General features: G+C 37.8%; 1 protein-coding gene across 2 annotated transcripts in view; it reads left to right on the top strand.

The window, feature by feature from the left end:
• Positions 1–12,110, top strand: part of TEAD1 (TEA domain transcription factor 1) — a 211,213-nt gene that overhangs the window by 66,767 nt on the left and 132,336 nt on the right. For both annotated transcript variants that reach the window (XM_045015094.1, XM_045015095.1), the window contains exon 3: positions 5,231–5,484. In XM_045015094.1, coding sequence (XP_044871029.1) covers positions 5,337–5,484 — 148 coding nt within the window. In that variant the 5' untranslated portion in view covers positions 5,231–5,336. The remainder of the gene's footprint in view (positions 1–5,230; positions 5,485–12,110) is intronic.

Below are 12,110 nucleotides of genomic sequence, written 5' to 3'. Positions count from 1 at the left end.
CATGAAGAGAGTTGCAGCAGAGGGGTTGAGTGGCGAAACAAGGAATGGAATATCGTTGTTTGTTGCTTTGTCTAGATCTGTATGTTTCTTTTGCTGTCTAACGTAAAGTGATTGGTTTTAGAAGATTTTGCAAAGAATTATAGGGACTGTCCCTATAAAATCAGGACATCTGGTCACCCTACATTTGGGGCTTTGTCTTATATAGGCGCCTACCCTCCCACCCCATCCCGATTTTTCATCTTGTGTCTGTGGATAGATGAACTGTAAACCAGAGAGCCCACAAAGCTGGAACTCTATGGAGGGTGTGCTTAAGCAACTGGGGTGTCCTGGGAGGTCAGCACTGGTCCTAGGGCAGCTGGAGCATGAGGTCTGACTTCCATGAAGGATTAACAGATAGTCTGTGCCTGGGAAGAGACCACAAAAGGAGACAGCATTGGAGCCTACTCAGATCAGACCAACAGAAGCTTAAGAGCACACAGGCCTGTGGTGGGACCCCAGCACAGCAGCCTGAATATCCAAAAGGGGCAGCTTGACCAGGACTGATATTGGGCTAGATTAAGGAATTACTGGGTAAAATTCTCTGTCCCACATTATTCAAGAGGTCAGATTAGCTGATCATAATGGTCCTTTCTCACGTTAAAGGTCTGTGAAGACACCATTGTAGGTGGTGCCAAAAAGATTCAATAAAACATCCTAGGTGGGTAGAGATGAGAGTTTAGGAGGACTACATGTGAGCAGTAGTTTAGGAGCAGTATAATCATATTTATCAGCTTACTTATACAGTTCTCTGAAGTAATTCAAGTTTTTACTCCTTCCAGATTCCCCATACTGGTACTTGGAGAGGATCAGTCCTGTTTCAGTAAAGCAGGTTTTGGGGACAATATGCCAGTGAAAAAGCACAATTTAGAATCTATATGCTGGTAATTCACATCAGCTCGACTGAATGAAAAAAATCACAATTGAATTTTGCCAGGCTAGTGTAAAAGATTATCCAACTCTGACAAACCCAGTGTTTTAGACTTCTTTTTGACCAATCCACCGTGCAAATGCTGAAAGATCTTTTGCACATTGTGGTCCCAATCCTGCAAGTCATTCTGCACCTTTATGGAGCTCTATTGACTTTAGTTTTCTACCTGTGAATGGCAGCTTGCAAGACCAGGCCTATGTTTGCACTGCTCAAAATGCAGGGGCCTAAAAATGGAGAATTTAGGTCTGATGTGCTGTACTCAGCTGAACAAAACCTTTCCTCTAGTGAGAAGTTCCAGAATGTAAGTCGATGGATTGTTTTTGATGAGGTATTATACAAGTTATCCCTCATTTCTTGGAATTTTTCTAAGTAAAGCTCCAACAAGCTAAATATGAATGGATATACGTTACATTTAGCTATATACTAAAACCATTTCTTATGTCTTTATGAAGCATTGCTGGGTTGATAATGACCATTAAAATATGTTTATAAAATTCAACGTGGCCCTCTGAGATTTTCTATTTTGTTTAATTTATTCCTTCTGGGGCAGTGAGGGGGTACCAAATTTACAGCCTTGCTGATACTTTAGCTCTCATGCAGGAAGAGCGTAACTACATGAAGACATCAATATGGTTAGGTTTGACTGACAGGCGAGAGGAAGAAGCAGACAAACCTAAGGGAGAGCAAATGCAGGAAAGATATAGTCAGGCAGAGGTTATCTGCACGATGGGAATTGAACAGAAATACAGAATAAAGGGTGCAGGGAACAGGACACAGCAACTGAAAGGGAAATCTGAAAAGAGGCATCTAAAACAACCCCAGGAGCTACAAAAGGGAGAATTGAAAGAACATATTTGTCTGGATTTGGGGATCAATGATGAGGGTTTAAATTTTTGTTTTGTTTGGCAGGAAATGAGGCACATGAAAGTGATGGGTATTATTTAAAGGGTAAGGTAGATAAGTTGTAATGTGTTGGAGAACAATGGTGGAAACATTCATCCTGGTTTAAGAGTGTGTGTGAGCGTACACGTATATATCTTTTTTTTTTCTTCCTGTTTCCAGTTAATTAAATCCTCTCGCATAGAAAGGTGTTACTTTGAGTGTTGAAATGTACACATGTCAAAGAAGTGCATGAATGGAATATGTTTTTCACAGGAATTGGTGCAAAATTCCAATTTTTTTATTAGCTTTAGAGCACCTAATAAGTGTGTAGTATAGCTTGTCTAATGGCAAATAAATTGTAATCCCTCACATAGTCACTTTGAACTCTAGAACATTAACACTGAATTGTTTCATCATGGTTGAGGCCTTAGAATTCAAACTATAATCTGAAGTAAAATGGCCTTTTGATACGTGGTGTAGAAATATAAGTGACTTAACTGAGTAGTTCATTATTCTCCTGAAATAAGAGGGAGTCATTTACTAGTTGGGATACAAGTTTTTTTTCCCCCCTCTGTGTCTGCTGGCTTGATCTGCAGTGTCAGCATTCACAAAAATGGAATTCACTAAAAGCTTCCTTCAGTACATGTGAGCTTATTTCCAACAGATTGCTCCCCTCCCCCACCATACTGACATTTGACAAGAAACACATGCTTGTCCTATGCTTTAGAGGCTGCTAAACACTGATTTGTAGAAGCTGTAGTTTTACCTGAAGATGACCCAAGTAGGTAGGAAGAGATGGGAAAGGGAGACAGAAAGTCAGTTGAAATATCATCATTATACACAGTGTGAGGTCCAACATGAATTACTTTGGAGCCTACATAATGTTTTCCTAGATGTTTCTTCAGAATAATTTTATATGGGAGTGCTCAAGATTTTGGGCTATGACCCTGTGGAGCACAGCTGAACTAGAATGGGAGACCTACGTGGCTTGCCTGCATGCTTCAGGAAATGGCACTGGTGCTCTAGTAGTTGGCATGCGTCCCCTCTTAGTCTATAGTGAAGAAATGCCCCAGTATGTCATTAGGGCTGTGCTGCTGGAGGTGCTCACTTCTTTGGATGAAATATAAACCTGAGTTGTTGATCGCTAGAGGCCATCAAGGATCTGATGCAATTTATTATTATTATTTTTTTAATAAAAACTCTTGTCCTTAGAAGAATGTCATTACCCTAATTAGAATATGATTACTCTCACTTACCTAAAATTCCCCACATAGTAGGCATTGCAGCTGGGTTATTCTTCAGTTCTTGCCCATCTTGTGTAGATGTTGCTGATATAGGGAATAGTTCAGTGATTTGAGCACAAAGTGTGAGTCCTCTTGGGGTAAAACCAGCCCCTCAACCTTCTGAGGTGTTTTGTGTGTGTTTCTCTTTTGGATGTCATATAAAAATCAAGGCACCATCTCTTTTCTGTGGATGACAAAGATCCCATAGTACTTTTTCTGAGAGTAGGTTTTTGCCCTGATATTGTTAGCCGAAGTTTCCACTCTCACATGCCACTGCTGTGCAGTATACTGTTTTTCAGTTGGCTACTAACCTCTGTGTTCCTGCCTGCTTTGCCTGTAATACTGCTTTGTTAAAAGGTTTTCTAGGTACAGATTAATCCTGATATTAATGGTAGGCAGTCACAAACATTTTTGATGTGATGAAATTTTTAAAACCAATATGGGGCTAAATAAGGCCTTCAGATAGAAAAGAACATGGGTGTGGAACATTTTTCTTGTGGCTAGATCCTTATCCTGAGCAACCTCAGTTCTCGCTGGGATCAGAGGAAGTTGCAGATGCTCAGTGCCTTTGGAAATCCAGCCATTTAATGTGGGATAGAGGGACCACTTCTAGTTTTGACTCCACATTTTTCCAAGGCATCATCCACCTCTGGCTGGATTGGGTCCTACAGATTGACTCTCCCCAAACAGTGCTTGCTGTCAGTAGCATCTCTGTAAGGGAGTTCCTCAAAATGGAAGGGTGTCCTCAGGAAAGCTGCTAAAGCCTCTGGTTATACTGACTTTCCCCTGCTGTTTTTGTGCGATACAGGCGGGAAGATGAATGTTGCTTAGCCTGCCATACTCCTCATCTGCAATTAGCCTGCAGAAGGGTTTGTGGGAACTAGGATTGTACTGTAGAGGTGTCTGATTTCCCCTCTCTCTACTTTCATGTGGAGAAGGCACATCATGGTCCTTCATTTCAAAATAAATCAAATAAATGAGTTTGGAAGTTGAGAGGTTTGGTTTCATTTAATTTCATTTTTTTAAATTCCCTTCCTATTTATGTAACGAAAGTCACCAAATGTCTTTTTTTTTTCCTTAATAAAAATGTGGTATGCCTAGACATGTTGAGTCAAATTCATTCCTGGTGTTGCATAATTGACTTCCAAAGAGTTACACCAGAGATGAATTTGGTCAGGTATTGCAAATTTTAGCCTGAAGCAAACCTTTATAGCAGAGTTGTATTTCTCTCAAAAATATAAAAGGAACACTGACAGATCTGTAGCTGTAGTGGTGTTAGCAGGTGCTCCTATATTGAATTATTTCTTATTAAATTGATTCAGCAACTTGAAGCTTGTAATTTTTGTTCTGATGTAGTTCCATGGCAGAGACTTTTTAAAACAGATTAAATGTGTAATATCTTCTGTAGTTATTCCTTTCTTTGTTATTATTGTTTTAAAGATTTCACCTTATGTATAGTTCAGACTCTGTGTTATTCATTTAGTAAGATCTAAACATCTCAATATTTCCCAATTAACCATACTGGGCTGATTTCATCCCTGGTGCAGTTCTACTAACTCCATTGATATCTGGGATAAATTTGTTGTTTTATTTTATTTAACATGTTTCTTTTTAGATTTAATGGGCTGGATCCTCGTTGGGGTAAACCAGTGTACTTCTGTTGAAGTTGGTGGAGTGACACGAATTTGTAGCAACTGAAGATCTGCCCCATTATTTTAAGGCTTCCAATGAAAATCCAAATTGAATATATTTCATTCAACTGATTTTTTTTCTAGTATTAGGTATTCACCAAGTTACACTATGTTTAAAAAGTAACTTGATACCCTATTCCTATATGTAGTGGTGCAGAAAAAGTGAAGTGTGGCTAATGGCTTTTGTTTCAAGACACTCATTCTGCAGATGTTTCGGGATGGAATTGTGTTTGTATTTTACTTTTTATTGGGTTTTTACAAACTCATTAATCACAATAGCACTTTCACATTGTGCCCATTGCTGGCAAGCTCTGTGCAAGTTATTTTAGAGTTGGGAGTAGCCAAGGAATGTTCATGTTAAGTTCCATATCTTTAATATCTTTTGTTTGTTTGTTTGTTTTTTTTAGGTTTATTTTCTTTAAGACTCCAGGCTTAGGCTTGGAGACCCCAGCCACCATCATTGAGCCCAGCAGCTGGAGCGGCAGCGAAAGCCCTGCCGAAGACATTGAAAGAATGAGTGATTCTGCAGATAAACCTATTGACAATGATGCAGAAGGTGTCTGGAGCCCTGACATTGAACAGAGCTTTCAGGAGGCTCTAGCTATCTATCCACCATGTGGGAGGAGGAAAATCATCTTATCAGATGAAGGCAAAATGTATGGTAAGTAGTGCAAATTTAACCTTTTGAAATAATTGTCTGATGAGATGCACACAGCCAAACCTGTATCTAGACAAAAGACTAGATATTTATCTCCAGATACGCCAGTGTAAAACAGATAGAACTCTGAAGTTAACGGAGTTCCAGAGCATTCAGTTACCAATCTCTCCAGACCTCAGTTCGTGATTGGTAGAAAAGATACAATCATTAAATTTACAGTTCTGCAGCTGTATCTACAGTGTGGCTGAACAAGTATTTTTAAAAGAAGGTTTGTAAATGTGTGATTCTTTGTGCATAAAGAATATGTAAGCACCCTTCATTTTTCAATAAACGGTGCAGTAAAATAAAATCAACTTGAACCATCATCTGGAAGTACAGTGATAGCACAATAAAATGTATAGCACTTTATTAAAGAAGCGATAAAGTTCTTGTCACTTGCACAGTCCTCTCAGTGAGTGATGCAAGGTTTTTTTCTCTTTGTGAACTACTAAATTATATCATGTTCTGAGTCCATTTAACAATACAGACACCTGCGCATACATATTATCCCAATATTGTTTAGTTGTCTTTCCAGTTTACTCCAGCTAATCTCTGATTTTGGAGAGTTCTTTTTTTTTTTTTTTAAACTTTTGCAAATATTGCTGACTGTAGAGTTTTAGTTTTGACTGTTCATGTTGTAAAAGGCAGATGGTGGGTTGTTCCTGTGCACTTTGATTCTATTAATCATGAAGGGTTTTAATGTTTGTGGTTTTGTACTGTTATGATTAAAAATGATCAGGAGTCTACCTGATGCATTGATGCAGCTTTCCTGATCTTGAGAGTAATTTGTTCCTAAATAATTGTAAATAAATGTCACATAATGGCATGTTGTGTCTTTAACAAAGTGCCTTCTCCGTCAATATCAGTAGGAACCTACAGAGCAAACTAGCAGGCACTGTAAGGAGAAAGCAGATGGTACTGCAGCTGCCACCAGCTGTGCCCCCTCCCCCAGTACTGGTTGGATGATGTAATGGAAACAAGGAAAAAAATGTCTTTCTGTGGTGTTGGGAGTCTCTCACAGCCTGTCAGTGTCACAGCGAGGCAGAAACAAACCTTAAGGCGTTAGTTTGCAGCTGTCATGTGACCCTTGCAGCCAAATGAAACATAATGTCTGGAAAAATAGACTTGTGATGAAGCTTCTCAGCTGCTGTTGGCAGAAAGTTTCTAGGCCCTGTTTTCCAGCTGGATTGTTTTTTTTTTTTTAAATATCTGAGAATATAGGTCTTTTTTCTTTCTCTCGTTGTTCCTCCTTCCCCTGTAATTTCCCTCTATTTTGATTGAAATGTTTTTGTTATTACTCTTTAAAAAAGGATGAAAAATTAGTTTAATTAATAGTTTGTGCTTTTTCTGGAACGACTTAGAGATATACTTGCAAACATGTTTATTATATATTTATAGTGAAAGACTGTACTTATACATGGACATTCTTGTCTGCCAAAAATAATGTTGATGCAGTTTTTTAAGTCAGAGTCCCATAATCCATAGGTAATTTACAGTAATGACTTCTGAAATGTATTTTTTTCTTTTTAGATCTCCTTCTGCAGGAAGTAATGTATTCGTAATGTGAATTTTTGTGTTTTAATGAAAACTCACACATTTGTACATGTAAGGATTTTACTTTTCAACAATCTCCTACTGTAGGTTTAATAAGACAATTGTACTGAATCCTAAATGTATATATATTTATATAACACTATCTATGCAATAAATATGCATAGTTAATTGACAATAAATGCCGTAAACCATATCTGCTGCATCTATGTCATTATATAAAACACAGAAGTGTTATTTTGAATATAATTACAAACCCTGAATAAATGTTTTAATATTAATTTGATATGAAAATTAAGTAAATATATGGTATTGCAACTTTGATTTAAAATGTTGCCATAATTTTGATGAAGAAATATGTTAGGAAATGCAGAATGCTGTATGAGTAGTATTTACATCCTGACTTTTTCGTGGATGAACTCATGTTTTCATTCTTCAAGCTGAGTAACTGCTTTGTAGTGTTTTGAGGATTTATTGAAGTCATGCTAGGTTTCTGAGGACTTTATAATAGAGTCTTATGGTCCTAAGAGCATAATTGTTCTCCAAGGATTTTGAAATCAAAACAGCATAAGTGTTTTAGATTCTGTGTGGCAGAATGAAAATAATTTAATGCCTTTTAGTGGCATACCAAGTTTATTTCTCTTACGAGAAAGACATTACGATATTTCAAAGCTTCCGCAGGGTTGGGGCATTTTGTAATGTGTCGGTAATTCATGAACCATGCAAGACAAAGGTCAAGATAGCACCATTTCATTTTCCGACTGAAATTACCTTTAAATGTAGACACTAGAATAAATATGATTTTCTATAAAGACAAATGTAATGATCTCTCTGTGATGGGCTCAAGTTAGGGCAATTGTGATTTTCTTTTTCAAAAAAGGGATATTTTGAAGAAGAGAGGAATCTGTTCCCATGAAAGGTTTTTAAACGTCTCCATTGTAGATTTAATAAGACATTTTAGTTTCAGCAGAAGGCAGAATTCCTTCACGACTCTTTCTGTGATTATCTTGAACAGTCCTTAGGAGTGGAGCTCATTAATTTGGTTAGGTGTGAGTTCTTCACTTACTTACTTACTTTTGACTTCATGGGTGTGTAGGCACTACTGGGATTTTTGTAAATCCCATCTCTGCAGTGAAGGTGTGTGTGGGTTGTCCTCTCTGAAGAAGGAAATGTGGGCTGCTGTGTCAATTCTACCTCTGGCATTGAGGGATATCTCTGGCTTCTGCGTTTTGTGAATGTGACAGCTTTTCTTCAGCTGTTCTTCCACACTTTTGTGATGGTTTTTTGAAGGAGTGGGACAAAGCCATTCCATTTCCTCTTCGGCCCAGGTCATTCTCCCTCTACTCCAGCCCTTCTATGAAAAGTAACCCATGGGACTGTATCAAGAGGCTCAGAGAATTTTTCTGGGCATTGCACCCCACAAAGAAGAAGGATTTGAGGACTATGTGGTTTGGGCTGGGAGGAAGATTTGCCCTCCCACTACTGAAGATCCAGAGGATCCATGGAGAAAAGAAATGTGAGATGCAAGGAAACAGTGATGTCTTCTGTTATGCCGTGGCCTTCTCTTAGCTGCTTTATGGCCCCTCACTCCATCATGGAAACCATACAACAAAGAATTTGGAAACTCCTGAACTTTGACTCAGGGAAATAATTGGGTAAAAAACAAAGATACTTACCTATTTTAGGCTAGTATTCATGCCAAGAATATTGGTGAGGAAATTCCTAAAAGAAAGAGAGTGGCCAGTAATAGCCAAATGAATAGAGAAGATGGTTTCTGCAGAACAGTGCCACCCAGAATTCCATCTTTTCCCCCTCAATGATGGTTTGCTGAAAATTGCTGAGCACCTGCTGCTCACTTTTTGAAGAAATAAGTAAGGAAGAAATAGGTTACTTTTATACCCACATTACTCAAATTTGCCATGCAAGGCCTTCGGTGTGTGAAGGATTTTTTGTTTTTGTCTTTAATTGCATTAAGAAAAGTATTGACAAAATACAAATACTATTTATAAAATAGGAAGTGTGACACTGCAGGACTTATTTCCCTTCCCATAAATAAACAGTCATGAATTTGTATCTTTATGTTCTAAAACTCTATAAAACCCATAATCGATTACACAGCATTGGCTGTGTTTGTACTTAGTTCAAATTGTTGGTCCTTTTCAGTTGACAGTTTAGTTACTTGTAGCGATTCCTGTTAACTCACTTATTGGCAGGATACTTGCCTGCACTTGTCTCTGTTCCTGCAAAGACTGTTATGGAAAGATTAGAAGAATGAAGGCTGCAGAGATTCTGAAGTGAAATGCATCTCTAATTCATCCCTGGTGTAACAACCCTGAAGTCAGTGGCGTTACAGCAGGAATTGATTTGATCCAGTGTGTTTGTTTTCATTCATCTAAAATGTAGCTATATTAAGAGATATCTTTGGTAGCACTTTGGGGATGATATAAAAGTAATTCAGAATAGTCATTAAGTGTGATAATGCCTGTAGACATGCAAATACTTTACTAACAATATTATTAACTTATCCTCAAGATAGCAAAGACGGCTATTGTATATAATAGGGAAAATAGTTTATTTAATTTTTTAAATTAAAAAAAAAATCAATTATCCTGTAAAAAGTTCTTGAGTGATGAAGCAAATGTATCTGTGTAGGAAACAAAGCTACTGGACAAATTTATTAATAGTTTTATGAAAAATGTAACAAAGCTGTTTACATATTCTACAAAGATTAATAAGCCCAATACAAAGGTGTAAGAGTATATTGCGACCTTGCAAAACTGTTATATAAATGTAGTAGGCACAAAAGCTATGGGCCTGTCCTTACCAGGATGGTAATGAAAAAACTAATGGTATCTTATTCACTCATCAAATAAAAATACTCTGCCTAGGCAAATAGAATATTGCAAGATTCATAACAGCACTTTTCATCTCCAAAGCACCATACTAATATTAATGGAACTTCAAATGGAACTTCTCACAGCTAATACACCAGCAAAAATTCCGATTCTATAAGGCTTATGTGACATTGTAGGTCAATACCCTTCCCTTGCTCTGTCTAGGTGTTTATCAGGAAACTATTAGGTGAATAGCTTAATGAAACAATACTAACTTGTTAACAATTATTTTTTATTTTTGCTTTTAATTTGAAAGTTTCCAAAACAGTTACTGCTTCTATAAAGATATTACTACCTTATAAAGTTTCCACTCTATTAAATATATTTGAATGTGCATAAGGTATTTAGAGTGATGAAATAGCAGGTGTGAGGTGTCATGTTGCATGTTTATTCATCTGTTATTGCAATCGTTGTGCAAAGATGTGCTCTTGTATTTTCTGTCTCACAGCAACATACACAAAATGCACCAGAGATAGGACACCTATTATGAAAGTTACTATTTAGGTTACTTAGATTGTAAACAAATCTGTCTAGAAACATTCTTGAAATTCTATGATTGTTCATTGTATTGCATCAACATACTGCGTATTCAGGAAGGCAGGTTACATAATATAAGTTCTGTTCTTAAATGTGAAGAGAGTGGAGCTGACTTTGTTACCTCAGTAGTAGTAGTGCTTTGTTCTGCCACATGGAAGACCAGTTTAGTTTTTGTACCTTGGTCTCTCTGGATTAAATGTTTCTCTAACCAGGAATTGAGACAGAGAGGTAGAACTCAATGATCTAGAGAAGATTTTCTCTCTCTCTCTCTGCTGGCAGCTTCTACCTTCAAGGACAGTGTGAACAGTGCCTAAAGAGCACTGCCTTAAAAGATAAGGGCTCCTACCTATGAAGCAGGTGGGAGAAGACAGTGGCAAGAAGTGAATCTGTGGGTTGAAGAATCATACATGACATAAATGCTGAGTGCCTCCACTGGATATATGGAACCAGGAATATGGAATAACATACTCCAGAGGAGAGCTGCTACAGAATTGTGCACCAAGCAAGAGCAGGATAATATTTGAGAGTTAATTTTAGAAGTCTTATCCCTTTTTGCCGTACTGTTCCCTCTCTACTTAGTTATGCAAAGCAGATGCAGTAAGCTCTATATAAACCCTTTATTGTGAAGCAGAATATCAGGTCAGCTCTGTGCAATCTCTCAACAGGTTTTGCAATGTTTGGTACTCACCTATAGAGCAGAGTTTCCATCTGAATTCTCTCACTGCACCACCAGAGACTAACTTTCTGCATGGTAAGATGGTATGTTCATCTCAGGAATCTGAGAGGCTAGCATCACTCAACAGCCATTCCTAGTGATGCAGAATGGAGATCAGAGCAATTTTTCTCTTTATGAAAATGTAAATATTAACAATGGGTTGACCTAAATGTACACATTTTGCGAATGGGAGGAATTCCTTTTTGGCTTAGCGGAATGTATCAGAACTAGAATAATATGAGCTCAGTAGAACATCCAGGACATTTGTTAAAAGATTGTTGAGTGTGATTTACACAAATTCAGTCCATTTTCCCTCCAAGGTTGATGTCACTACTTTAACCTGAGATCCTGTAACTGCACATAGCTGTTTGCAATAAGCTATTCTTAAGAAATTAGTTTGCAACATTGGGAGGGGCATGCATTGGATAGCTAAAATAGATAGGTCTGCTGTACCGGGGGAATCAGTAGCCTAGCTTCGAAAAGATCATGAGATCGAATGGATATGTGGAAAAACCCAGAGGGATAGTGATTGTAGTAGAAAATGCACTCTTCCTTTTGAGATCATACGTTGCAATAACTAGGGTCCCTCTTAAAAATGCTATAGGTCAGAAATCTTTTCCAGTCCAGAAGAAGACTATTCAGGAACAATGGTGCCACAGTGTGAGCCCCACAGGCTTTTAAGGACTGTAACAGATAACCTGGGTGAGGAGCAATTTTATAACCTCTATATGAAACTGCTGTGGAGATTTCTCCTTTCATATCAGCTGGCATTGGCATCCTCCAGATTCAAATATTGGTCAAACCTGTCTTGCAAAATCTAGACCTGGCTACAATAACCCCTTTCTTTGGGAAGGTGTTACCACTGGAATGTGGAGAGTGATTTGGTTTTGCAG

Source organism: Mauremys mutica, chromosome 4 (genome assembly GCF_020497125.1).
Source record: "Mauremys mutica isolate MM-2020 ecotype Southern chromosome 4, ASM2049712v1, whole genome shotgun sequence".
Taxonomy (NCBI): domain Eukaryota; kingdom Metazoa; phylum Chordata; order Testudines; family Geoemydidae; genus Mauremys; species Mauremys mutica.
The sequence above is the reverse complement of the archived record's forward strand: the minus strand, read 5'-3'. Positions and strand labels throughout refer to the sequence as shown.